At 48.4% G+C, this 27374-nt stretch overlaps 1 protein-coding gene and 1 long non-coding RNA gene across 2 annotated transcripts; one reads left to right on the forward strand and one right to left on the reverse strand.

Moving 5' to 3' along the window:
- Positions 1–3607: 3607 nt before the first annotated feature.
- LOC143442605 (uncharacterized) lies at positions 3608–5667 on the reverse strand. Its single transcript, XR_013110902.1, has 2 exons — positions 4832–5667; positions 3608–3873 (listed from the first exon to the last, which is right to left on the reverse strand). It is a non-coding gene; the product is annotated as an uncharacterized LOC143442605 (long non-coding RNA).
- Positions 5668–5744: 77 nt separating this feature from the next.
- On the forward strand, positions 5745–26742 carry Prpsap1 (phosphoribosyl pyrophosphate synthetase associated protein 1). Its single transcript, XM_034506353.2, has 10 exons — positions 5745–6057; positions 7787–7839; positions 9918–9984; positions 18160–18332; positions 19469–19584; positions 19999–20054; positions 20818–20963; positions 24543–24613; positions 25293–25439; positions 26073–26742. The coding sequence occupies exons 1-10, from the start codon at positions 5888–5890 to the stop codon at positions 26229–26231; spliced, it is 1158 nt and encodes a 385-aa protein (XP_034362244.1). The 5' UTR covers positions 5745–5887; the 3' UTR covers positions 26232–26742.
- Positions 26743–27374: the final 632 nt, after the last annotated feature.

Here is a 27374-nt window from a genome sequence, read left to right on the forward strand (position 1 = left end):
CTTCAGGCATCAGGTACATGGTGCACATGTGTGCAAAACATCTACATACATTAAAAAGTATAAAACAGTTTTTAAAAAGAAAGTTGTCCGCTCTCTCTCTCTCTCTCTCTCTCTCTCTCTCTCTCTCACACACACACACACACACACACACACCACACACACACACAAAACACACACACCAAGGTCCCTAGCATGCTTTCTCAGTCTGGGGTGTGGGGTGCAGGTGCTAATGTGGCAGCTCAGGCCAGACAATGACTCCCATAAATGAAGATGAAATCTGACTTCAAGTCCCCACAAGCCAGGATTTGTTCTTAAAAGAGTCCCACGGTGGGCTGGAGAGATGGCTCAGCCATGAACACTAGGCTCACAACCAAAAAGAGTCCATGGCTTCCCCATTTCCTGAGCCCCAGGTACAGCTTCTGGTCCTCCATCTTTTTGAGAGGCCCCAGGCTATACCACCCACTTGCCAGTCTGCATCTTCCTCACAGTGAGGAAAGAGTCCCCTCACTGGAGCTGGGCACTCAGGGACATTCCAGCTTCTCATCTTTGTGAAGATAGGCCTTGATTCAATATTAAAAACCTCTTAAGAGACTCCCAGTTCCCCAGAACGTGTCCCTGTGTGCCCTCTCTGTCTTGAGGCGACATGCAGGAAAGTAAGACTCAGCTTCCTTCTAAATAAGGTCATTTCGCCCTCTGGTTCTGCAGCATTACACTACACTCAAGTCTTCCAGTCTCCCATGATGCTTTTAAAAGGAAATGCTGATGGCTGCCAAGTGTCCCAGGGTCTAAGTTGATCATTATTTATTTATGTAGCCAATCCTGTTCTCTTGGGGCATTCGGGGATGCAGCTAAGTTCTTCAATGGCTGAATTGAGCAGCTGTTCCCCCGGCCTGAGAGCCTATCTGGAGATTAAGACACAAGCTGTTCAGTTACTTCTCTTCCCAGGGAAGACCTTGTCATGGTGCCATGTGAGTGGGTGGTGTGGGGGGAGGGGGAGGGGACCACATGGCACAGCTATCAAAGAGCTGGATGACAGAGCTGCTAAAACCACTCTCTGCCACTCTGGACTACCCGAGCTGGACTCACGTGGTAGAGGAAAAGAATTGACTCCTGTAAGTTTTCCTCTGACCTCCACTTTTTTGGGAGGGAGGGGAGGTCTCACTGTGTTGTCCAGGGTAGCCTCGAACTCATAGAGATCTGTCTGCCTATGGCTCCTGAGTGCCGGGATTAAAGATGTATACCACCCATACATGGCCATCTTACCTAGTTGTTGAAGCTCGAAGTCCCATGGGGAACCAGCATGGTTGGTTCTGGTGAAGGGGTCTCTCTTTCTCAGTGGCAGGCAACTGTCTATTTACTATGTCCCCACATTGGGAAGAAATAGGGCACTCTGGTGTCTTTTCCTCTTTTCAGTGACGCCCCCTTGTTGGGACTCCACTTCATCTATTCCCAACCACTCCCTAAAGCTGTAGTCTAGGGGTCAGGCTTCAACCCTGAACTTGAGGACGAGCCCAGTCAGAGACAACAATCACCAGTCAGCCAGAGGCTTCTAGGGCCCTTGAAAGGCCTATCCTGGTGCTGAGCAGCTTAGTGACCAGTAGGGGGCATCCCAGGGTGACCAGCTGCTCTCTTTTCTGGGGAACTGAGCAGCTACCATAGAAACCTCATTTCTGCCACCGAGTGGTGGTGGCACACACCTTTAATCCCAGCACTGGGGAGGCAGAGGCAGGTGGATTTCTGAGTTCGAGGCCAGCCTGGTCTACTGAGTGAGTTCCAGGACAGCCAAGGCTATACAGAGAAACCCTGTCTCAAAAAACCAAAAAAAAAAGAAAGAAACCGCATTTCTTCCTTTGGATCTAGGCTGACCCTGGGATGGAGTTTTGTGTTTTGGTTTCTGTTTATTTGGTTTAGTTTCTCAAGACAGTGTTCCTGTGTGTACCTCTGGCTTTCCTGGAACTTGTTCTGTAGAGCAGGCTGGTCTCCAACACAGAGATCCTCCTGCCTCTGGTAGGACTAAAGGAGTACGTCACCACTGGCATCAAGATGGAGTTGTGTCAGGCAGTGGTGGCGCACGCCTTTAATCCAAGCACTTGGGAAGCAGAGGCAGGTGGATTTCTGAGTTTGAGGCCAGCCTGGTCTACAGAGTTCCAGGACAGCTAGGACTTAGATGGAGTTTTGTTAATGGGATGTCGAGTGTCATCTGGATCATGTCTCCCCTTTCTCTTGTGTAAGGGAAAAGGAGGATGGCAGGAATACTTTTCAGTCAGGAGCGAGATGATGAGGCATCTACTCACTGGATTCTTGGGCACCTACTTCCTTGCTCCCCAAGCAAAGAAAAGAAATGTCATGGACATGCTCTGAAACCCTCTCCTGCACTACAGCCTGCCTGCTGCAGTCTCTCCTTGCCCTTCTCTGATAAGACTCCGGTTTCCAAATTACTTTATTACAACAAGGTAAGAGGAGAGTGGGCGGGGAGATAGGGGACTTGGCTCCTGTTGGTAGAGTATGTGCTTGGTACATACCAAGCCCTGGAGTCAATCCTCAGCCTAGCATAACCTGGGTGTGGTGATGCAGGCCTGTAATCACTGCACGTGGGATGTGGAGGCAGGAGGATCAGAGTTCAAGACCATCCCCAGTTACATAGGCCACTCTTGACTCCCCCCCCCACCTCCTCAAAGAAGAAGAAAAAAAGACACAGAGTGGGTGTCACCTACAGAACTAATTACTTACACGTTAGTAGAGAGACCCACACCCCTTTTTTTGTTGTTGTTGTTGGGTTTTTTTTTGTTTTTTGTTTTTTGTTTTTGTTTTGTTTTTTTTTTTTTTTTTGAGACAGGGTTTCTCTGTATAGCCCTGGCCGTCCTGGAACTCACTCTGTAGACCAGGCTGGCCTCAAACTCAGAAATCCGCCTGCCTCTGCCTCCCCAGTGCTGGGATTAAAGGTGTGTGCCACCACTGCCCGGCGAGACCCACACCCCTTGAGGTCACAGAATATAGATTTTGCCATGAGAGTAAGGGCAAATGGTTTGCCTTTTCCGTAGGGAAGTTAATTTTTATTCCAAAAGCAATGGAGAGCCATAGTTATGGGGGGGACCTAAAGGGTGGGGTCTAATGAGTTCAGAATATGCAGAGTTTATGCTGGTTGATGTGTGGAGACTGGAATGCAAGGTTCACACCTGCTTAAGTGTCACAGTCAGCAGCACAGATTTGAGTCCCCATGGGATACTCCCATCAGTATGGGATGCTCCAGTCAGTATGGGATGCTCCAGTCAGTATGGGATGCTCCAATCAGTATGAGATACTCCAGTCAGTATGGGATGTTCCAGTCAGTAAGTGCTGGAGATCTGAGACAAGGGGTGATTACTCTGGATGGCTCTAAAAGGAGCTCTTGCTAGGCCTAGTCAGAGACTTGTGAGTGGGTGAACAGATTGGCAGGAGCCCTTGTTGTTCAGATTGTTTGTCAAAACCTACTTTTAATAAGGGCTCTTAAATGCTTTAGCCTCCCTTCTAGCTCACCACCCACCTGAGGTGGTAGAAAAGACAGGTTATCAGGACACAGGGGAAAGGCGTGCGCCACCACCGCCCAGCGCCCAGCGCCACCAGAAACTTAAATACATAATTTCTCCTTTTATTTTCCTCAGGTATGTATCACAGCATGAGATCAAACATGTTGGAGGTCAGGAAATGCCTCACAAAACACTGATCTCAGTCAGGCAGGGATAGTTTATTGAGCAGACATTCGAGGACTAGTTGACCAGGGTCACGGTCCAGATTCAGGTTGCCAGGGTCATGAATGTGTTATGTACCAGCAATTGGTGATCCTTGCAAGACATTGGAGCTTCGCCCTGGTGCTGTGGTACCTGGTGTGTGGCCCTTGAATAACAGGAAACAGGTTATGAGGTGAGGCCAGAGAGTTTATCCGTCCTTCTCCACTGGAGGTCCCTGATTAGGGCCTACATTCTTGATTTGGAAGGAGACATGATAACAAGTGTAATAAACTTTGACGGTCACAATCTGTGCCCAAGTCAGGTCTGACCACCTTCCTCAATATGTCGATTAAAATTGCCAACTTGGGCACTGGAGGGATGACTCAGGCTTTAAGAGCACTGGCTGCTCCCCCCACCCACATGACCCAAGCTCGGTTCCCAGCACCCAGCAGCAGCTCACGACTGACTCCAAATTACAGTTCCAGAGAATCTGACACCCTTTTCTGGCCTTTGTGGGCACTGCATATGCATGGTGCACAGACACAGGCCGACTAAACACTCAACAGGCATTTAAAGAAATTAAAAGCCGAATTGAAAACGGAAAGCAACAGCAAGCCAACGGTGGCACACGCCTTAAGCGTCCGCCCGCCAGAGGGCAGCCGTTCGAATCCCGCTGTCTCTATCTCCCGTGTGAGATAGAGACTCTCTCGCTGAGTCTGGGGGGCTGGGGGGAGTTGCCGGGCGGTGGTGGCGCACACCTTTAATCCCAGCACTTGGGAGGCAGAGGCAGGCAGATTTCTGAGTTCGAGGCCAGCCTGGTCTACTGAGTGAGTTCCAGGACAGCCAGGGCTACACAGAGAAACCCTGTCTCGAAAAAAACCAAAAAACCAAAAAAAAAAAAAAAAAAAAAAAACCAAAAAAAAAAAAAAAAAACAAAAAAAAAACAAAAAAAAAAAAAAAAAAAAAAAAAAAAAAAAAAAAAAAAAAACGGAAAGCAAAAAAGGGAGATTTATTCAACGAGGCCACATCGCTAAGAGGAACAACAGAATCCAGAGAACCCCACGTCTGACCTCTGGGTCCAGAAGTGAGATTAAAATTTAAACAGAAGGCTCGGATTTGCTCACCTAAGCCGCCTGCCCACCACTGAGCCTCCCTTGTGTGGGCTTCAGCCTCAGCCTCAGCCTGAAGGTCTGACAAGTGGTTGGAGCTGGGTGAAAGCTGTTTCTGGGAGACAGGTTCCCCGTCAGGCCGGAGCCTTTTCCTTCTCCCAGCATGACGTCCCTGGGGTGGGGGAATCCTTATTTCTTTGGGGTCCGTTTTTCGAACAGTCTTGAGATTGACTCAAATGTCTCTTTAAATCGGCTTCATTTCTGCCAGGCCTATTTACACAAAGGTAAATGAAAACACGCGCTATCTGTATTTTTCACAAGGTATACTGAGGCCAGAGCGGCTGGCTGGGGTTGGGGTGGATGGATGGGAGCGAGAGCGCCGCTGTGATGGAGAACTGAGAACAAAAGCTGGCGGGAACGCAACCTTGCCTCACGTGCAGACACAAGGATAACGGCTAGGGAAGGCCTTCATGTCTAGGCTCCGGGGCATTTTAGTTTAACTGCCAGCAACAAGCGAAAGGCACTGGCTCTCCCTTTTCAAATAAATTTCAGCCTGCGCAAGCGTAGAGGGAGCGCTGGAGGCGTGTTCATCATAGAGGCCCCAGGCTAGATCGTCTCTGGTTCCTGGGCGGACATCTTAGCTTCTGGCAGTAAATTTGAAAAACGTCTAGAAGCACTACTAAGCGTGGTTGCACCTCCCAGAATAATGAACTTAAAATGCATGTCCTGGGAGACTCAAAATCAGGCGAGCACGCGAGTCAGCGGCACACCTGTTGGAACAGGCTCTCGAGGGGATGCCCACCTCCCTGCCCTTTTCCGAGATGGCGACCGGGGCGGACGCTCTAGCCGCACGACTCGGTGTCGCGGAGGGGCGTGGCCTGGTGCGGGGTCCCGAGGCGTCTCAGCTGCTGCGGCCGCAGTGCTGCTTGCGAGCCGGGGGCGGAGGCGGGGGCGGCGCGTCGGTGTCGCGGCTCGTCCCTCTGCGACCCCGTGGGTCGCCGCCGTCGGCGTCACAGCTGCGCCCGCGTTCGGCCCCGCGCGGACCGCCGTAGCCGCGCCTCGGGCCGGAGGATGCCCAGGAAGCTGCTGCTGCTGCCCCCGCTGTCCGCGTGCTCCGCGCTGCGCGTCCCGCGGGCCCGGCCCGCCGCCTCGCCGGCCATGAACGCCGCCCGCACCGGCTACCGAGTGTTCTCGGCCAACTCCACGGCCGCCTGCACGGAGCTGGCCAAGCGCATCACTGAGTAAGCGGGGTGGTCCCCGGGGTGGCCCTGCCACCTCCACCTCCACCTCCACCTTTGCACCTGGGAGCAGAAGCTTCTGGCCGACTCCCCAACCCTGTCCCAGGGCCGCGGTGTCCTCTTAACCCTTGAGAGGTTTCCTGCGCTTGCCCTGTATCTGACCATCGCCATTTCCAGCCGTCCTTAGACCCAGGCGATGTGGTCTATCCTCAGACCGAAGGAGTGGGACGGTCAGGGAGAGGGGAACTCAGAAGTACTTCGGGGTGGGCGGGGGAGAGCCATGATTACAAGTATGTGGGATCAGTTGTCCAAAAAAAGATTTTGCTTAGGGGTGTGTGCGTGTATATGTGTTAGCCACTGACTTCAGGGGACCGTGGGGCCCTGAGATGTCTTCCCAGGCTTGTCTGTTTTTGCCGACTCTCTGACGCTGGGTGAGGGACGTGATTTTTTTTTTTTTTTTTAACCTTACTTGTAAAATGTGGGTAGTTCTGTGGGACAGGGATGGGAGTGTGAGCCTGAACTTGGTGCAGATAATGGCGATGAATCCTGCAGAACACAGCACGGCCTCCCGGTGCCCCGCTGATAATACCCGACTACTAAAAGGCCCCTTTTCTCCTTTGGAGAAAACTAGATCCCTGATATAAAGAGCCTTAAGGGCCCTTTATAAAATAAGCTTTTTAGTGATATATAACAAAATGCAACATTTACCCTCTCTTTTATGAGACAGGGCTTTACTGTAGCCCCTGCTGGCCTGGAACTACTAAGCGGACTGGGTGTGAACTCTTAGAGATCTGCCTCCCTCCGCCGCGGGAACACTGTCCTGAGCCACCACACCCATCATTAGCTTTGGTTATCTGAGATAAGATCTTATGACCCTGGTCAGACCCTAAATGGTGTGATTTTCTGGCCTTAGCCTTTTCTGATGCCAGCAGGCCAGGTGTGCACCAGGACTCCTGCATACATGACTCTGAGCATTTGAAGTCATTTTCATATTTCAGAAGTTCTTAGCGCCACCTCTGTTATTATAAGTTGGACTTTGAGGTGGGTTTAGAAAAGTTTAGTGAAACAGCTCTGCTGTCTGGTTTCCTTTTTTTTTTTTTTTTTTTTTTTTTTTTTTTAAATATTTATATGTATACAACTTTCTGTCTGCATGTATGCCTGAAGGCCAGAAGAGGGCACCAGAACCCATTGCAGATGGTTGTGAGCCACCGAGTGGGTGCTGGAAATTGAACTCTGGACCTTTGGAAGACCAGCTAGTGCTCTTAACCTCTGAGCTGTCTCTCCAGCCCTGGTTTCTATTTCTAACCCCTGATTATTTGTCTTTCTTGTCTAGGCCAACGGTCCTTTTAAACCTGAAAGTTGAGCTTATCTATATTGGGCCAGACTTATCACACCTGATCTTGCCTTGAGAGAGCTCTAGTTGAGGAAGACACTTTGAGAATTAGTGGTTTTGCCTTCTTGTTATGCTAATTTTTCAGTAAGCTTTGTAGACCTGGAGAGTCTCCCTGAGATCCTCCTGCCTCGCCTCCAGAGTGCTGGGGGCATGCACCACCGCAGTGCCGCACCACCATGCCTTTAAAGTTTGGTCTTGCTGTGTAGTCCTGGCTTGCTTGCTATGTAGCCCAGACTGGCCTTCACCTTAGAGCAGTCCTCCTACCTCAGCTTCCAGAATGCTGGGATAATTAGTTGTATGCTCTTACCATCTTTTTTTGTTTGTTTGTTTGTGTAATAGGCGCCTTGGTGCTGAATTGGGGAAATCTGTTGTATATCAGGAGACCAATGGAGGTAAGTTAAAAGTTGATTTTTTTAAATTTAGGATTTGTTGTTATTGTTGCTGCTGTGGCTGCGGCAGTGTCTCATGTAGCCTAGGCTGGCTTGAGCTCGGAATCCTCCGGCCTTGTTGTCTGGGTGCTGTGATTACAAGCATGCTCCACCACTTCTGGCTCCATTTCCTTATTCTATTAACTTGTTTGTTTGTTTGTTTGTTTGTTTAAGATAGGCATTCACTGTATAATCCATCCAGGCCTCAAACCTGCTTCTGCATCTGATACCACATGGGAGCTGGTTCTCTCCTACCCTTTGGGCTTTAAGGGGTCAAACTCAGCTCAGGTCAGGCCACCCTCTGTGCCATCTTGCTGAACCAGCCCCTTTAGCCTCTTGTCCTGGGATTGTGGGCATGTGTATTATTGTGCCAGCTTGATGGCTTGCCTGTTTTGGTTTATTGAGACATGCTTACCCTATGTAGGCCTGGCTTTACTGGAACTCTGTAGACTAGGCTGGCCTTGAACCCAGAGATCTGACTGCCTTCCACCTCCCCTGTGCTGGGATTAAAGGTGTGTGCTACCACGGTAGGCATGCTTTTGCTTTGTTTCCTTAGACACCACTAGAAGTTAGAACTTGTCCTGCCTTAGAGCCATGTGGCACCATTGTGCCTCCAAAGCTGCCATACTTTTACAAGCAGACAGAACTCTAGTTTTGTTGTTTTACTTGTGCATGGGTGTACATTGTGTTCATGCACATGTGGAGCCCAGAGGACCTTTGGGGGTCGGCTCTGTTTTATTTAAGCAGGGTCTCATTGTTTCTGCTACTCTGCATATAACTGGAGGGCTGAGATGCGAGGTTTTGTGTGTGTGTGTGTGTGTGCGCGCGTGTGTGCGCCTGTGCTCGCTCAAATTTAACACAGAAATGTTTTCTTCAAGCATTAGAGGAATGCTTCCTTTGTCCTTCCCTTTCTTTAGATTCTGTCTTGTTTTTCCTGTGGACACACACACACACACACCCTATGATAACAAGTAGAAGAGAGGTCTGTAGAACGCTTGTTTTTTTCTTCTCTTGGGTTCTGTTTGGTGAACCCAAACAGAGAGAAGTCACAGTGACTACTGTATCTGTAACCTCAGTGATGGAGGGGCAGATACACGGCCTCCCTGAGGCTCACCCGCCAACACCAAGGAGTATGAGCTGAGAGAAAGAACCTGTGTCAGAGCATGAGGTGAAACTGAGATACACACCCACACTGGCACGTCTTCCTGTGTACACTCACATGTGCAACACACATGCGTGCACACACACATGCAAATCCCCTTCAAATTGTTCTCTGTGTGTGTGTGTTTTTAAATCTAAATGTATAGGTTGTCATACTGGGTCAGTGGCCCAGTTTGGCTTCCCTCCAGGTTGTGTGGAAAATTAATTATAGCCTGAAGACTTGAAGTGCCTGCCTGCGCCGGGCAGTGGTGGCACACGCCTTTGATCCCAGCACTTGGGAGGCAGAGGCAGGCGGATTTCTGAGTTCGAGGCCAGCCTGGTCTACAGAGTGAGTTCCAGGATAGCCAGGGTTACACAGAGAAACCCTGTCTCGAAAAACCAAAAAAAAAAAAAAAAAAGAAGTGCCTGCCTGTCCTGCTAATACCACGTCATAATCTAGAAAAGCCTTGGACCGCGGGCATCTGCTCCTTTTATTTGTTGCAAAAAGACATTGAAGAGCCTAGTGTGGTGGGACATGCCTGAGATCTCGGCACTTGGAAGGCTGAGGCAGGAAGATCGCCTGAGTGTGAACCCATCCTGGGTTACATGGGGAGAAACAGGTCAGCCAGGCTTACATAGCAGGACCTTGCCTCACAAGTTTTCTTTGCCACAGACCCTGTCTCCCCGTCTGTAAATGTCTTCATTTTGCTGACAGAGCTTTTGGAAATTTTTGACACTTCTGTTGGTTTTGTCTTTTACCCCAGCCTGACTCTGTGTATCGGTGTTTTAGTTACATTACACCAGCTGAGACTGTTTGGACCCCGTTTTATCCCAGCTGTTGTGTGTTTACTGTATCGTGAACTGTTTTCTTAAAATGTAGCACTTTTTTTTTTCCTCTTTAGAAACAAGAGTTGAAATCAAAGAGTCTGTTCGTGGCCAAGATATTTTCATTATACAGACAATACCCAGGTAAGACTTGGCCCCATTCCAGGTGTTCATTTTCCTCTGGGAAATTTCCTGATGTGAGTGGCTGTCTTTTCACGTGACGGGTAATCCAGGGCTGATCTCTTTGTTCAAGGTCTGCTTAGGGTACAGACCCAGATGGAGGCCAGACTGGGCAGAATACTGAGACTTGCCTCAGGTAATCAAGAGATGCCAGGCATGATGACACACAGTGTTAATCCTAACACTCTTGAGAATTTGAGGCCAGCCTAGACTACATAGCAAGTTCCAGGCCAGCCAAGGCTACATAGTGAGACTTTAGTCTTGAAAACAAACAAAAAAGCCCTTGTTTTTTCTTTTACATTTATTTATTTATTGGAGGTGGATTTTCATGTGTCATGCACATGAGAGGAGAGAACAACCTAGAGAGGTTAGTTCTCTACTGCTGGTTTTACCTGAGTCTTAGGAGTGGATCTGTCAGTTATCAGAACTTGCAGCAAATGTCTGTATTCACTGAGCCAGCTCACTGGCCCTGTTCAGTGGTTTTGACATGCACTGTGAAAGTAAGAGAGAAGGTTGGAAAGATGGCTCAGCGGTTAAGAGCACTGACTGCTTCTCCCAGGAGGACCCAGATTCAATTCCCAGCACCCACATGGCAGCTCACAAATGTAGGGATAAGTTTTTGCAACCTACTTTTAATAAAGTTTCAACTTCTCTAGCCCACTACCCAGCAGAGGCAGTGGAAGAGAAAAGTTATTAGGATATGGGGAAGTGGACCTGCTTAGCAAGTAGTTCTTTAGGAGCGAGCTCAGTCTTCTTTGACAGCAGTTCAGTCCTGTAGCAAACACCAAATACAACTTAGCAGCTACAGTCCAGTCCTAGCAAGCAAACACCTGGCAGCTGTAGTTCCCTAAAGAAACCGCCAGGCTCACCAGCTGGCCTGAGGTGAGACTGCAGAAGCTGCAAACTGCTGCAGGAACCTCACGAGCAGTTCTTGGGTGAGTTTCTCTCAATGGCAGGCTTATCACAAGTTGAACTCAACAGTGCTGTGTAAGGCACACCAGTACATGTGTGTCTTTAACGAAGAATAGAGAGGCAGAGCAAACCAAGGGTCTCCCGCTGTCTGTGGAGTCATATTGATACTCCTTCATCATGTGTCCTTTCACATGTCTGCTTCATCCAAACATCCTCTCACCTGTGTCTGCTTCAGGAAAACAGTCTTTCATCCTTTCACCTGTGTGCCCCAGCAAACCATCATTTGGCATAACTAACTTTCCAAAGAACTGTAAGTTTCCTCACAGAACTGTAGTATTTAGGGTTTTTTTTTTTTTTTGGTTTTTTTTGAGGCAGGGTTTCTCTGTGTAGCCCTTGGCTGTCCTGGAACTCACTCTGTAGACCAGGCTGGCCTCGAACTCAGAAATCCGCCTGCCTCTGCCTCCCAAGTGCTGGGATTAAAGGCGTGCGGCACCGCCGCCGCCGCCACCACCACCTGGTGGTATTTAGTTTTAAAATCCTTGTCACCTTTGCCTGGGATCAGACTGTGCTCTGGCCCCTCCCAGCTTCCCTTTCGTTTACCCGCCCTTGCCTGGGATTGGCCGAGCTGCCAGCCCACTCCCGACACCCTTGAATCCAAGATGAAGACACACACAGCTTGCTATTTTACAATTTGCCTTCTTGGCACAATTGCTGGGCACAGATAATCTCCCATCTGGAGAAGCATGCCCTTAGCCAATTTATTATCTCTGTCTCTCCTCCTACCTTAAACTTAGTGGCTAGTCCCACCTAGCCCCTGCCAAACATCCTTGGCCACCCTAGTGTAGTGGAGGACACAGGCCCTAGCTCCCGCTCCCTCCAGGCCTTACATGATTGTTGAGTTCTTCTTTCTCCCAAGCATGGCAGAAAAGCCCCCTCTCCTCCTCTGCGGCTCCTTTTTCCTCCCCTGCCTGTACCTTCCACAGCAATTGCTCCCCCGCCCCAACCTTCTTTACTGACAAATCAAGAACCAACTGGGGACCGGGATGTTAGTATCAGAGCCTCCCCTTACACACAACTCTCTGTAACTCTGAGATCTAACACCTTCACACAGATGCAGGCAAAACACCAATGCATATAAATAAAAATAACTTTTTTTTTTTTTTTTTGAGTGAGAAAGAAGGCTCAGTGGTGGAACACTTACCCTGTGGACAAGGTCTTGCACTGTCCCTAGTCCCGTCCAGAATATGAGAGGATCCGAGGGGCTTGCTGGGAATCCATGAGAAAGGACCTATGCAGGCCTTTTTGTTTTCTCCTCTAGCACTGGACAGGCACCTAAAGCGTGGGAAGCCCTTAGCCGGCTCACTGGATGGTGCAGATGCATGTGATGAGTCCCTTTCTGTGTGCAGCCTTGTGATTTTCTGATTCCTGGGTTTTGATGCTGTTCCGTGCATTTTAAAGGAAGCCTCTTGCCGTGTGCATTTTGTATATGTACCTAATATTGTCTGCTGTTCTAACTCCCCTTTGCCTGTCCCACCTGACAGTTGACTTTGAACCTTACAGAATTAGTGATAGCCCACCCAGAAGTGTGTTCTTCATTTCTTACTTTTCTTTGTTTTTTTGTTTTTTGTTTTGTTTTTTGTTTTTTCGAGACAGGGTTTCTCTGTATAGCTCTGGCTGTCCTGGAACTCACTCTGTAGACCAGGCTGGCCTCGAACTCAGAAATCCACCTGCCTCTGCCTCTGCCTCTGCTGGGATTAAAGGCGTGCGCCACCACCGCCCGGCTGTTACTTTTCTTACACTTCTCTCCCCAGAAATGTCTTCCCTCAGAAGTTCATGCATCTTGTTCGTTCACTCGGCCCTTGTTCAAACAGCATGAGGTTAGAGAGGCTTTTATTTCCTTGGTGGTCTACATGGCTGCTCTGGGGCCTCTGCAGTTTATCCTTTGGCAAAAAGCATTACCATCTCTTTTCTCTCAATGCTAGAGTTCCTTGAGAGATAAGAGCAATTTTCAGAAAACCCTGGTTCCTTGGCAGTCACCCTTGTCTGAGAGTGGAGAAGGACAGAGTCTCTGGCATTTTAGTCCCAGGGGTACCAGCTTTTTGATTAATCCTCCTCAAAATACAGAGGTCTAACTAAATCCAAAGACAAGACCAGGTGGCAGTCCCTTAGCTGCCCTGACTGATTTTGTGATGGCAGGAGGGTCCGTGTCCTAGAAAGGCAAATCTGGGAAATCTTGGTGGTGCTGACTAAGCCTTGGGCTTCAGTCAAAGCAGGAGTTTGAGCCTCTGCTTTGCTTTAGTTTTCCTTCACCAGGAAAAGACCCTCTGCCCGCTTTGGGGGTGAGGATTGTGCCTCCTGGAGCAGCTCCCCTGGGTACCTTTGTTATGTCTATTGATTATCAGAATCTGTCTCTGAGGCTTGAGGGGAGGAGCTAAGATTGGAGACTGTTGATTTAGGTAGGACAGACTGTGGGTGGCCCAGGAGCAGCCTCCCTGCTGGTTAGAGACCATTCAAGCATGTCTGTTAGAAAGGAAGTCAGTGTCTTGTTTTCATGACTGGGAGGGTTGAGACTATTTTTTAAGACAAAGTCTCTCTATGTAGTCTGGGCTGTCCTGGAACTCACTCTGTAGACCAGGCTAGCCTTGAACTCAGAGATCCACCTGCATCTGCCTCCCAGTGCTCCAAAGGCGTGTGCCACCACCACCCCAAGTCAGGTTTTGTTTTTTTTAAGCACAGAGTCTCTGAATGTAGCCCAGGATAGCCTTAAGCTCTCCATCTTCCTGCCTCAACTTTGGGTAATAGGTGTAGGGATGTCCCACCACAACCAGAGGTCATGAGAATTGTGTATACTGCTCTTACCCTTGGAAGGGACCCCTTTGTTCTTGAAGAGCATGGGTACAGACATGTGTCTTCCCTTTCTTTAGTTTGTTTGGGGACTTAAGTTCTTTTTCTGGTTTTTGTTATGCAGTGCCAAGACAAACCCAACCCTTTCGGGTATTACCTGCATCTTCCCTACCCCCATGTCTTAAAGTGCATTTTAAAATTTGCACACATCCACCGTAGTACATGTGTGAGGTTGGAAAATAACTTCTGGACTTGGGGCTTCCTTCTCTGTCACACGGTCCTGGGGACTGAACTCTTAGACTTTTCCCACACGGCCCCATTTTCTATGGCTTTTAAATTGACAGAAGTGGGAGGTGGAGTATACAGGTGTTGTCATATGTGCGTGTCCTGCAGTCAAGGGCTGGGCACGGTAATCCCAACACTTAGCATGTGGAGGGAAGGGGACAGCGAGTCTGAGGCCTGCCCTGCCTGCATACATGGGGCTGGAGAGAGCTCATGTAAAAGGACTTGTTCCTGCAGAGGACATGAGCTAGGTCCCCACCCACTTCCCTCTATAACTCAGTTCTAGGGGATGTGACACCCTCTTCTGACCTCCATGGTCACCAGGCACACTTGTGGTGCACATACATACATGCAAGCCAAACACTCTTATACATAAAGTAAATGAATAATAGATGATCTTTTTAAGAAATACCATGTAGAGGACAGGATGGCTCAGTGAGAAAAGCTATCAAGCCTGACAGCAGTCTGTCGTAGGCACCTGCATAAGGGATCTCTATATGTGTATACATACACATGCGCACACAAGACAAAGATTTTAAAAAACTAAGTGGAATTCACAGAGGGTCATTGCTGTAGATAGTCAGTTGGAATAGGAGTGGAGTGAGTCCCACGCCATCACTGGGACCCAGTGCTGTGCAGGAACAAGCAACTAATATGTATACTGTGCCGGATTCCAAGGCTGGTCCTACTTAAACAGTGACTACAAGAGCGAGCAAGGGGAATTTGGCACGTTCTTAACAAAGCAGAGGCTGCCCACCAAGTCCTCTAAACCCAGCTAGCCACAAAATAGCTGCCTGAGTTCAGTTTGTCTGCTTCCTCTGCAGAGGATACATCTGCATAACAAAGGCTCCATTCTCCTGACCAATAAAGGCTAAGGGCCAGAGGAGGCTGAATTCTTTTTGTTTAGTCTTTGAGACAGGGTCTCCATAGCCCTGGCAACCTGGGTCTCCCTATGTAGACTAGACTGCTCTCAAACTCAAAGAAATTGACCTGCCTCTGCCTCCTAAGAGCTAGGATTAAAAGTGTGCCTCTCCATGCTTGACTGTGGGTGTTGAATTCTTTGGTATAAATTACTGGGAAGAGGAAAAACTGGAACGTAAAAATCTTTATGTAGGAAATCAGTAATTCCTGAACTCGGGATCTCTCAGAAGTTGCTTGTTATTTCACTTAGCGGACTCTGCAGAACCCATGGCATCAGGCAGTTGTGTATAACACACGAATAGCTGCTCTTCTGAAATCTACAAAATTAACTCCAGCTCTACTTGTGTTCTTGGTGTTGAGATCTGGTGTGAGACCACAAAGTTGGCAAGTGGAATTTAATTAATTAATGCTTGTTTTACCCCAAGGCTGACAGGGTTAAAGTTGTGTGTGACATTTGCTGTGGAGTTTGGGCTTAGACTTCATGTCACTTACCTGCTTTCTGTCCTTGAGGTGCTGTGTGTGCATCCAGCTTAACATTCAGGCTCACAGGGTACACCAGTGTGGCCATCTATTGGGAGTGGCATAGCACTTAGAACACAAGTGTATAGGTATGGTTTTGCATGAGGGACATGCTACTTGATGTATGTCCGCTGCTTGGCAGAAGTGTCTATGGCAAGAGTGACCCCAGTGTGTTCTGGCTTGCTCCTGAGATGGGGCATTCCCAAGTGTGTGCCAACGTATGCCAACCTCAGCCATTGTCACTGTGGAAATAGAAGACAAATGCTCCAGCTTACCTCAGAGAAAAGAAGTAACTGTCAAGGAAGGGACTCACCTAGGGTCCAGTGGGAGCACTGCAGTTGTTGTAAGATAAGCCCTCAAGTCCGTCATCCCTGCCCTCTGAGAGACAGATTTATTATTGTGTGTGTACAAGTGCCCTCAGACCACACAGGGCATTGGATCTTCTGGAGATTTGTATGTTGAAAACTGCACTTGAGCTTTCTGCTAGGACAGAGAGATGGTGTTTGTTTTGTTTTGTTTTGTTTTTTGTTTTTTGTTTTTTGTTTTTTTGTTTTTTTTTTTTTGAGACAGGGTAGACCAGGATGGCCTAGAACTTACAGAGATGTGCCTGCCTCGGGATTTAATCCCAGAGAGTGCTGGGATTAAAGACATGTGCCACCACACTGGCTTCCAGAGAGATGTTTTTAAATCAAGAGTCCTATAGTGGTTATCACAGATGTAAGAAATAGATTGTTGTTACAGGGTCGCATTGTCAATGTGAGGTGTGCTTGAAAGCTGATGGGAGACACCGGAGTTACACTTCTTTCTTGGTTGTTAGTTGGTACCTGCTTGTCTTGGAACGCAGGAAGTTACAGGTAGTCAGCTAGGTGACTGAGTCCAGGGTCAAAGCTGGGAGGCTGGGCAATTTCCAGTCCCAAGTATTCATTTGATAAGACTTTGCATCCTGAAAAGCTGATGGGAGATCTAGTGAGGGAGAAAGTCCCAGGCTATGGGAAAGAGACAGGACTATCTCTTTATTGGGGATTTAAAAAAAAAAAAAAAAAAAAAAGACCCAACACTGTCTTATGCTAAGTCAGAACGTTAGCCATCTTTGTGTTTTTTCTGTCTGTGTCCTTTTCTTTTTTTATAATTTATTTATTTATGTTTTATATAAATTGGTGTTTTGCCTGTATGTGTAACAAAGTTGAACTATGGAACTGAAGTTATAGACAGTTGTAAGCTGTCATATGAGTGCTGGGAATTGAACTCAGGACCTCTGGAAGAGCAGTCAGTTCTCTTAACCGCTGAGCCATCTCTCCAGCCCCTGTGCCCCTTTCTGTACCCACCTCTAAGAATATTTTCTTGAGTGGGTAAGTGGGCGGAGGAGCACCCTCGTACAGGCGGGGGGTGGGGGGGAGTGGGATGGGGGGGTTGTGGAGGGGAAACCGGGAAGGGGGATATCATTTGAAACATAAACAAACTAAATGATTAATTAAAAAAATTAAAAAGATATATGCAAAGCCAAAGAATTGGAGGTTTTCTTCTTTTTATTCTATTTATTTATTTATTTGCTTGTTTGCTTGTTTGTTTTGGGAGTTTTCTTTTTGGAAACAGGGTTTCAACACATATCCTTGGTTGTCCAAGGACTCTTCATGTAGACCAGACTGGCCTTGAACTCACAGAGATCACTTGCCTCACCTCCCAATGCTGGAATTAAAGTGTACATACCATGCCTTGCTCAGATACAGAACTGTGTGTTAAAAACTGCTTTGCTTTCACTAGTATCTTGACTTTGTGACTGTCTTATTTCTAGTATAGATATTAGATAGAGTACTTGGAGGTTGGGGGTTTCGTGCGTTTTATGTTGAGTAAAACTGTAAGAGGAAGTCCGTGCAGCTGCTCAATCCCAGATAAAATGCCTTCAAGAGAGGCAGGCAGCCAGCCTGGTCCGCAGTGGGCTCCAGCTCTGCTGGGCGATGTAGAAAGACCCCTGTCTCAGAGGCAGAGAGGAAGAAATGGAGAATGGGCTGACTACTTTGCAAACTAAATGGCCTCATTTGGTCATGCTGGGTTATGGTGGTTTGCACTTTTTCTTTAAGTGGGTGACCTCACTCCCACTTGTGTGCCCTAGAACTGCATCTGGAAAGCCTAGTGCCCCCAGAGGAGAGGATATGTGAGAATGAAGGGCATCTGCCAGAGGTGGGGGCAAGAGCCCGAGGTCTTCTGGAAAGATCCACCCCATGACCTCTACAGAGACTCATCTGTCCCACAGGGACCGCCTTCCTGAGATAGCCTTCAGGTCATGCTACCTTCTCTTGTCTGTCAGGAATGTTTCAGGCAAAGAAGGGATGGGGGTGGTGGGCTGTGAGATGTTACAAGATCTCCCATTCCCTTCCACCTTCTCCCCAGGAGGACAAACTACTGTCTGTTAATGACAGCTCTGGCCTGCATCTGCACCCCTGGCTGCGTGCCAGCAAGTGTCAAGTTACTGATGGGACAAAGATCAAAGTGAGGGGTCACTGCTCTGGGTTTGAGTGACCACATCTGGAAACTGTAGCTGGCCCAGCCAAAAGAGGAGCGGCTGTACTTTCCCTGCCAAGTGGCTGAAGCAAGGTCTTTACTGGTTGTTAGTGTTGTTAGTCAGTAGGTTTCACTCCAGGATACAAATGTTTACTGTTTTAGAGACGTGAACACGGCTGTGATGGAGCTGTTGATCATGGCGTATGCACTGAAGACTGCCTGTGCCAGGAATATCATCGGCGTCATCCCCTACTTCCCCTACAGCAAGCAAAGCAAGATGAGGAAGAGGGGCTCCATTGTGTGCAAGCTCTTGGCATCCATGCTGGCAAAAGCTGGTGAGTGTGAACAGAGGCCCTGGGTCCCTGTGTGAGATGTAGTCTCTCCCCAGCGCAGGTCAGGTTCCCCCTCAGTGTCTGCTTTGGGAGCTGTTTGTTTACTTGCTGTTCACTAAAGACATCTTGCTTCATTTTACATTGTTTAGAAGGGATGTATGTATGTATGTATGTGCTGAGGAATGACATTCTTGGTGTCACTCTGTCTCTAGAGGACCTGCTTCAGCATCTTCTCTGATCTGTTTTTGTTGAGTTTCTCTGTGTCATCTTGTCATCTGTATTTTTAGTGACAGGCTTGTGGTTCTTGTGACCTGGAACGTCAGGCCTGACCAACTGTCTGCCTGAGTTAGGTGCATGGTTCAGAGCATGAATTGATGAGAATTTCCCTGAAGTGCTTCTTCACTCTCCCTCTGCAGCTCGTGCTGCTTTTCTGTGTAGCGGTTCATGCTTTAGTCCTGTGTAGAGCAGGGTGTGCATGCATGCGAGCAGCGTGTGCTTGCGGGCAGCGTGTGTGTGCGGGCAGGGTGTGTGTGGTGACCTGTGAGATGGACAGTGAGTTAGCATCAGACAGTGGCTGAGCTTCCCCTGTCTGGCATCTGTTAGATGCTGGTTCTCTGCTCTGCCAGATTGGTGACCTTTGAATACCTGCAGTATTTCTAGTGTCCCTTTCCTCTGAGATGCTGTCACACCATCTTTCCTCTGGACGCCTCAGTGTCTTACACTTGTGCTGTGAGTCCCTCTTCTTCTGTTACTTTGCTGCTGTTCCTTTTGGAGGTAGCCATACTCTCTAGCGATTGATTTTGTATTTGATGAAGGCCCTCCTGCTTTATCCCCACTACCACATCACATTTACTCCTTGTTCAGACTTTGGCTTCTGTCTGGCATCACTTGACTGCACAGATGGCAGTGCCAAAGGCACGCCCCTGTCAGCTATGGTTCTTCATCCCTGGCTCCTTGGCATTAGCCTGGACACTGGACTCCGTGCTGTGCTATGAGGCCTGACAGCAGAGTTTGTGCTCCTAGTTTGCAGTGCCCACCCTCAGTCTTCTGAGGGGAGCGGGGCGAGCACCTAGTTTGCGTCCACTGTGGTCATTAACTTGTAGGGGAGAACTTTGTAATTTTTTGTTTTAAAATTTCAGGTCTAACTCACATTATCACTATGGATCTTCACCAAAAGGAAATACAAGGCTTTTTCAGCTTTCCCGTGGACAACCTTAGAGCCTCACCTTTCCTGCTTCAGTATATCCAGGAAGAAGTGAGGAGCTGCGGCCACCTCCATGTCCTCAAAGAGATGCTATTTAGTTTTCCTGGCATCAGACCTCAGTATCGAAAGGCGCAGTTGCCCACGAGCTCTCTTTCCCTGCGGCTGTGCCCGCCACGGCCAGACAGGCTCAGCCTTTAGTTACATGGAGGGCCACGGTTTCAGACGTTAGAAGTGAAGAACATTTTCTTCTAAGCACTTTTATGCTCGTGGTTCTAGGATGAAGCGTGAGACGTTTCTGTTATCCTGATGTAGCCAAGCTTTTCCATAGATGAGCTGATAATAGGGCATGCCCTCAGGAACGCCAGCACACTCCTACAAGTCTCAGACCTGTGTCCAGATTTAGGTGGTTATTTTATTTTTACTTTCAATAATGCTTCAGTATTTTTATTTTTCCTCCAAATCTAGATTCCAAATTACAGAAATGCAGTCATTGTAGCTAAATCTCCTGATGCTGCAAAGAGGTAAATATGGCGTGCGTTCCTGATCCGGCTGCGGCCAGAATCAGCTTGGGAATCTGGGGCTGTCGTAATGTGGCCAGTGAGAGCTCTGGGTTCCATATCCCTCTTCTGTCTGTCAGATCCACTCAGCAGCTTCGTCTCTGCGCCCTAGACATCATGGGCGCCTCCCACCCTGTGTCACTCAGTTTGGAATTCTTAAAGTTTTCAGGGAAACAGTGACTGTGAACACTTAGGCAGTGATATTATTTAGGTTTTTTTGTTTTGTTTTGTTTTGTTTTTTGTTTTTTGTTTTTTGTTTTTTTTTGCAGACAGTGCACCCTTTGTGTACCCCAGGCTGTTTTCAGGCTCCCTTCATAGCTGAGGATGACCTGGAAATCCTTCTGCCTCTACCTCTGGAATGCTGCAATTAAGAGAGTCACTATGCCCTGTTTATGTAGTGCTGGAAGTCAGGCCCACAACCTCAGGCACGCCAGATGACGGCTCTACTGACTAAGCCATATCTCCAGTCTGCCGCTGATTTTGAAACATTGTTTTGAACAAAGTTCTGGAAATAGCTTTAAGGAATACTGGGGAGAGAAACCCAAAATTATCCAGAATCCAACAGTATCCCTTGAGGCATTTATCTTCTGGCCTGGTTTATAGAAATAGTTCTTTGTGCCCCCTCAAAGACTGAATGCGGTTTTGTCTTGTGGTCACTAGAGTGGAGCCCTGGGCTGGGCATTCTTCCCGTCAGTGTCACCGAGGCCAACCATTGTCTTCTTCTCAGGGCTCAGTCCTATGCTGAGAGACTCCGCCTGGGGCTGGCTGTGATCCACGGAGAAGCTCAGTGCACAGAGCTGGACATGGATGACGGTCGGCACTCGCCCCCCATGGTCAAGAACGCCACTGTGCACCCGGGCCTGGAGCTACCCCGTAAGACTTTCTCTGCCTTTACTTCTGAATGGTGTGAATGGCTAAGAATTCACCTTGGTGCACATTATAGACTCTTTGAGCTGTTTAGCTATCTTTAAATAATTGAGTAGTGTTGCCTCAGCCTCCCCATTCATAAAAGAAGAGTTCCGTGCACAGTAGGACAGCTGGTGAGTGTGAGCGTGTAGCTTCAGTGCACAGCTGTATGGGATGGTGTGGAGCCCAAAGCCTTTGGTGGTTCTTTGGCAGGTGCCGTGGGTTTTAGGTTTAGCCATCGGGCACCTTTACCATTTGGTTTAGTGGGGTAGCTTTTGGACCTGGTCTCTGACTAAATTGCTGCCCTTACTCCAGATGAGCAAATAGCTTCCTTCCACATGCACTGGCACTGACAAGGCTGTACACAGCAGAGAGGCCTAATAAGGTGGTTACAGAAAAGGTAGTAAATCTGCCCCAGAAACGGTCAGAGGTTAGCGGGGAGAAAAACTCTCTCTCTCTCTGTGTGCTAACTCTACGGCTTCACTTCCATTTCTAGTGTTGCGTGGTTTTATATAAAAGGAGTATGTAATATGCTTTTAGCTTTCCTTGGTTTTTTGCTTTTTGAGGATTTCATAGTTTTATATTTTTGGTGTTGGACACTGAATTTGGCTGTAACAAGTCTGGATGGGCCCTGCTCTCCACAGTGTTTCCAGATCCAACACTGCTGTGTGCTTCGTAGGACCTGAGCCTGGGCTGTGGGTCTGAGCCTCTTTATTCCTAAGTATCTGAGTGTGCAAATGAGTCAGTTGTTTCTCACTCAGGACTCCCCCAAGGACTGTTCCCTAATCTACAGGCCTTATCCCCCCAGTGTTCTGTGGAGCAAGAGGAAAACCTTTTTCTCTTGGTTGTTTTTCTTTTTATCAGTAGTGTGCTGTGAATACCTACCTTACTTCAGACTTAGCCTCTATGGATCATTCTCACCTGACTCGGTTAGAAAGTCCTTATTACTGACAGATGGTCATCTCTTTTCTGTTGTTGCTGCTGGAGACAGTCTTGCTTTGCAGTCTGAGCTGGGCTTGAGATTCTCCTGCTCCAGCTTCCCTAACCAGTGGCAGGATTACTAGCATGCAACCCATGCTTGGCTTTCTTTTTCAGGGGTGGGGAGGAGTGGGGGTGGAGAGAAAGAGATACTGAGTGTGTGTGTGTGTGTGTGTGTGTGTGTGTGTGTGTGTGTGTGTATAGAGGTGCCTGCAGAGGCCAAAACAGTGACAGATCCCTTGGAGTTGAAGTTATAGGCATTTGTGAGCCATCCACTGTGGGTGCTGGATCCAAACTCATGATTGAGCAACAAACATTCTTCACCATTGCTCCTTCTCTCCAACCCCCCAAACCCCACACCCCTTTTTAAGAGGCATCTTACTGTGCTGCCCACCTGGTCTCAGACTTATGAACTGAAGCACACTTGTCCTCCCTCATAGCTACAAGTTAACACCACTTCACATGGGCAAACTAGAAGCTGAGTTCTGTTGAGACAAGGCCTTGATGTGTACCCAGGCTGACCTGAAATTTTCAGTCCTCCTGCCTTCCCCTCTTGAGTGCCAGGATTATCATCTGTTACCATGCCAGGCTGCCCACATTCAAGAGATCACCCTGATTCTAATGTGAAACAAAGACATATATATTAAAGTTGGACCAGAAAGTATGTGTGTGTTTTGTGTGTGTGTGTGTGTGTGGGGGGGTATCTATTGCTTGTTGTTTGGAGGGAGGCTGGCCTCGGACTGGCTATCTAACTGAAGATTACTTTGCACTTCTGATCTGCTGCCTCATCTCCCGAGTACTAGAATCAGGATGGTGTTGGTGCTGATGTCCCAGTTTTATGTGGTGGTGGGGAACAAACCAAGGAAAGGTCTTAGGCAAGCTAGGCAGCCATGCTCCCAGCTGAGCTGTGTCCCCAGCCCTGGTTGGTCTTTGCTGTTGCTTGGAGATCAATCTCTCATAGCCACATTGTCAGTTGTGCATGAATGTGTTAAGCAAGCCAAAGTAAAAGAATAAATAGCGGTAGATGGACGGATGGATGAACGGACGGATGGATGGATGTTGCATCCAAGTAGGAACAGAGAACACACAGTGGGTGCTCACATCACTAAGGTGGGTGCTCACATTGTCCAGCAGAAACAGCGAAGCTGAGGCGTCAGCTAGAGTTCAAACTGAGCTTTCTCTCCATAGTGGCTTCCCGCCCCCTTTCCCACAGCATGTGTTTTATACCATGGATAAAAGCGGCCTCTGCGGATGGTCACACTAGCTGTTCTCACTCTGTTCTTGAGCTGGTTTTGTTGTTGGGGTTTTCTTTGGGAGGGGAGGGGGAGGCGTCTCCTTCCTCCCTGTCACACAGTTGAGCAGGGTAGCTCATTCCTAGACCTAGGAGAAAAAATATATATATATGTATATATACATACATACATACATACATACATACATACGTATATACAAACATTCTCGAATCTGAAATGGTATGATGGGGGACAACCATGCTTCCAGAGCTCACCTCTCAGTGAGTTCAGTTGGCACATGACAATTTACCAGTATGATAGACACATTGCGGTTGATTTGTTGTACATGAAATGGAACCCAAGACTGAGCGTGCTGGGCAAGCACTCTGTCCCTGAGTTACACTCAGCTGCCTTAGTGTGGATTCCTGCTTGGTCAGTCCTGAAGCGCTCTACTTTAGGGTGAATGAGAAGATGGTGATCTGGTAGTAACATCTTCAAGTCCTGATTTCCAGGGAAATATGTAAAGCAGATAATATTTAAAACTAAGGCTGCAGTGTTTAAATTAGAAAGTGAGGCTAGTACCCTTGATTGGACGGGCCCTGACACAGACCATCGAAGTCATTCAAATGTGGCCAGTCTCAACCTGAGAGAAGAGGTGGGTGTTGAGAGTGACTGCGTATTGTGATGGCTGCCATGCAAGCGTAGACTACCTCATCAATACATCTCGGACTGGTTATAGAGCATAGACTGCCTCATCAATACATCTCAGACTGGTTATAGAGCATAGACTGCCTCATCAATACATCTCAGACTGGTTATAGAGCATAGACTGCCTCATCAATACATCTCAGACTGGTATAGACAAGGTGGCAGAGTTTTAAGTATGTTACGTAAAGTAAAATAGCAAATTTGCCCTTTTGTGTGATCTTATTTATTTTTTAGTTTTGTGTGCATGAATGTTTGTCATACGTCTGTATGTGCACCACATGTGTGCCTGGTGCCCTTGGAGGTCAGAAGAGTGACTAGAATCCCCCGCAGCTGGGGTTACAGGTGTTTGTAAACCTCAGTGTGGGTTCTGGGAATGCAAGCAGGTCCTCCTCAGGGGCAGCTCCTCTCCCTCCCTCCAAGTCCTACCTTCTAGTCTTCCTTACTGTAGCTACTAAAAAATTTAAAGTGACTTTTCTGTCTTGCCTTGTGTTTCTGTGAACAGCTGGATCCAGCCAGCTCTGACTCTTAAGAGAGTCAGTCTAGGAGGGACCTGTGTGAGGTTGTTCAGTCTATACTGTAGCTTGCCACAGTTACCCAACTAACTCAGTCTTGTGATGTGTTTTCCCAGTGATGATGGCCAAAGAGAAGCCACCAATAACAGTTGTCGGAGACGTCGGGGGACGCATTGCAATTATAGTGGTATGGCCATGCATGTCGTGTTCATGCAGAGCTGACACTGCTGGCTCAGTCAGTGTGGGTCTTAGCATGATGGTGGATTTCGGTGGATCCACCTGTCTCCCCTTACTCAATCTCCTTTAAGAGAGTAGGGGGGAGGGGTTTACTTAATATGTAAATGGACAAAATTAACATATAGCCTACAAATGTAAAAGCCTGGTACCTCCCACAGGAAGACCTCCCATGGTCTTCATCTTAGGGGCTCTGGATCCCCTCAGACCAGCTCCCTTGATCATCCATACATTTCAGAACCATAAGACAAGCCTTTCCCATTGTCTTATGTCCTCCCATTGTCAGGGTGGGGACAGGTGGCCCAGTGTAGCCTGGCTTTGCACTGGGCTGCTGGTCGCCCTCACTGCTCCCCTTGGGACAAAGTAAGTGGCATGCTTACTTTGAGTGTGAGGAGTGTGAGGGAGGGAAGCTACCCTGATGGCCATCCCGAGGGCTTCAGCTGCTGTGTGCGACACACTGGACTAGAGAGCCCCACCGCTCCTGCCGACACTACCCCACACAGTGCCTCGATTGCTCCAAGTCCCAGGGTGCTCAGCTCCCGGCCATGGTTTCTAACAGGCTGACCATGTTGGAGGGGAACAGGGACATGTGTCCCTGGGGAGAGGGTGGCCGAACCTGCCCCTACTTGCAGGATGACATCATTGATGATGTGGAGAGCTTCGTTGCTGCCGCAGAGATCCTGAAAGAGAGGGGAGCTTACAAGATCTATGTTATGGCCACGCACGGTATCCTGTCTGCTGAAGCCCCCCGTCTGATCGAGGAGTCCCCCATTGATGAGGTGTGTCTCCTTGAGGGGCTTAGGACAGTCAGCCCGAGGCCCGCTTTGCAGCTGTGGTGACTCAGTATTAAGGCACCTGATCTCTGGCTAGGGCGCACTCCTGTCTGAATGTTGGTTTTGCTTGAGCCTTGCTTAGGCAGATGGACGTGTAGGAATTGGGATTTACGTGGAGGTTTCTTTCAGATCTTCATATCCATGGTAGAGTTACATTTGGTACTTGAATTCTTCCCTGACGATAGTTACGTGTTAAATGGGGCTCGGCAGTCCCAGGACTTCTGTTCTGAGCCGTGCGTGGATGCTCAGCTTGTGAAATCTGTACTTTAGCAGATGTGATTTTATGCTTGTATCCCAGCAATAGAGAGATAAGTTACAGTTGAGCCCCATTCTAGGTTACATATCAAGACCCTGCCTCAAAGTGAAAACCAAGACTGGCATTTGCTCCGTGGTAGTGCGCTCGCCTTGCCTGTGTGAAGTGTTCAGCCCCCAGCACCACTACAGAAACCCCTCTGGAGCAAAAGCTTTGTTTTGGAACTTGGGCCGTGGGCATTAAATTAAATGTTAGATATGCTTTTCTGCACAGCCACTGCCTGGCACACCTGAGTGACTGTGTCCTCTCTGTTGCTTTGTAATTAGGTGGTGGTGACAAACACTGTCCCTCATGAGCTTCAGAAACTACAGTGTCCCAAGATAAAGACTGTGGACATCAGCTTGATTCTTTCTGAGGCAATTCGAAGAATCCACAATGGCGAGTCCATGGCGTACCTTTTCCGGAACATCACGGTGGATGACTAGCTCGGAGCTGCCCCGACCCGCAGAGGACAACACACACAGCAGCGTGTCAGCCTGCAGGTGTGCCACCGCCGAGTCCTTCCTCCCCCATCGGCAGAATGCAGTACCGATTAGGAATACGTTCTGCTGAAGAAGCAGGCATCCAGTTGTAGACGGTTAACATCATGCAGTGAGACAGGCAGGAAGCCCGACTGCCACTGGGTACATGACACAGTCCTCCTGTCCCTGAGCAGTCCCCATGCCAGTTTGTTCACTAGTGTCTGCTCTGGGAAGGCAGGTGAGGCATTGAGCTTAGTCAGGGAGCTGAGTGGCCCTGGCACTGACGCATGCAGTGTCCTCTCCCTGGACAAGGTCAACTAAGTCTGTTATAGAGAGAATCACTTTTCTTTCAGAAACTGCTGTGCCTGCTGCCATTGAACTGCCTGCCCTCACTGAGCTAGTCAGATGAGAGAGTAGCACCCTGTCCCTCAGAACTGTGTCACTTGGAAGCTGCAAATAAAAGTTTCTTGTCTCACTCGTGTCTTCAGTCTACTGTTAGGCTCCTTGCTCCCTCCTAGACCACGACAAAGCCTGACAGTACTATGCAAGAAACGGGGGGTTCAAGTCGGGGGTCAGGATCCACGGCTGCAGTGGACCACAGATGTGTCTCCCACGGCCTCCATTCCCTTCCTGAGCACTGAGGGCACATCTGTATGTGTGGTTTGTGGGATTCTGGGCAGTTCTAGAGATTGAACCTAGGGCCTCCTGCACGCTGGGCTAGTGGTCCACCACCGAGCCTTGTCTCCAGCCCCTAAAGAGGGGAACTGACTTGTGAGCCATGGTGTTGCTGAAGAGACTGCACTGCAGACTTGTAGATAGCAGAGTTCCTTGGACCTTTGAGCCTGCTCCAGTTCAAGCCAGGTGACAGAGAGAGGAAGGCCATCTCCAGAAAGGAAGTAGACTTACTGATGGGCTCTGCCAAACAGGAAGGAGTCTTGTTTTTGTATAATTAATTGTATTTCACTACAGGGAAGTTTCCTCCACTCTTATCCCTTAATGACGAGGAAAGTTCCCAGCCCACAATTAGGACTTTGTGCACATTGGCCTTTTCAAGCTCACAAAGAAGTTGCCTTCTGTTAATGGGCCACATAGGGAACACTGAGCAAA

This window comes from Arvicanthis niloticus, chromosome 6 (assembly GCF_011762505.2).
Source record: "Arvicanthis niloticus isolate mArvNil1 chromosome 6, mArvNil1.pat.X, whole genome shotgun sequence".
NCBI classification, from domain to species: domain Eukaryota; kingdom Metazoa; phylum Chordata; class Mammalia; order Rodentia; family Muridae; genus Arvicanthis; species Arvicanthis niloticus.

What these genes read in the sequence shown, in the direction of transcription:
- Prpsap1 (XM_034506353.2), top strand. Translation starts at nt 5,888, where the DNA reads ATGCCCAGGAAGCTGCTGCTGCTGCCCCCGCTGTCCGCGTGCTCCGCG. An exon ending in ATCCATGCTGGCAAAAGCTG is followed by an intron (nt 18,333 to 19,468) that starts GTGAGTGTGAAC and finishes TTAAAATTTCAG; the next exon opens with GTCTAACTCACATTATCACT. An exon ending in CCCGGGCCTGGAGCTACCCC is followed by an intron (nt 20,964 to 24,542) that starts GTAAGACTTTCT and finishes GTGTTTTCCCAG; the next exon opens with TGATGATGGCCAAAGAGAAG.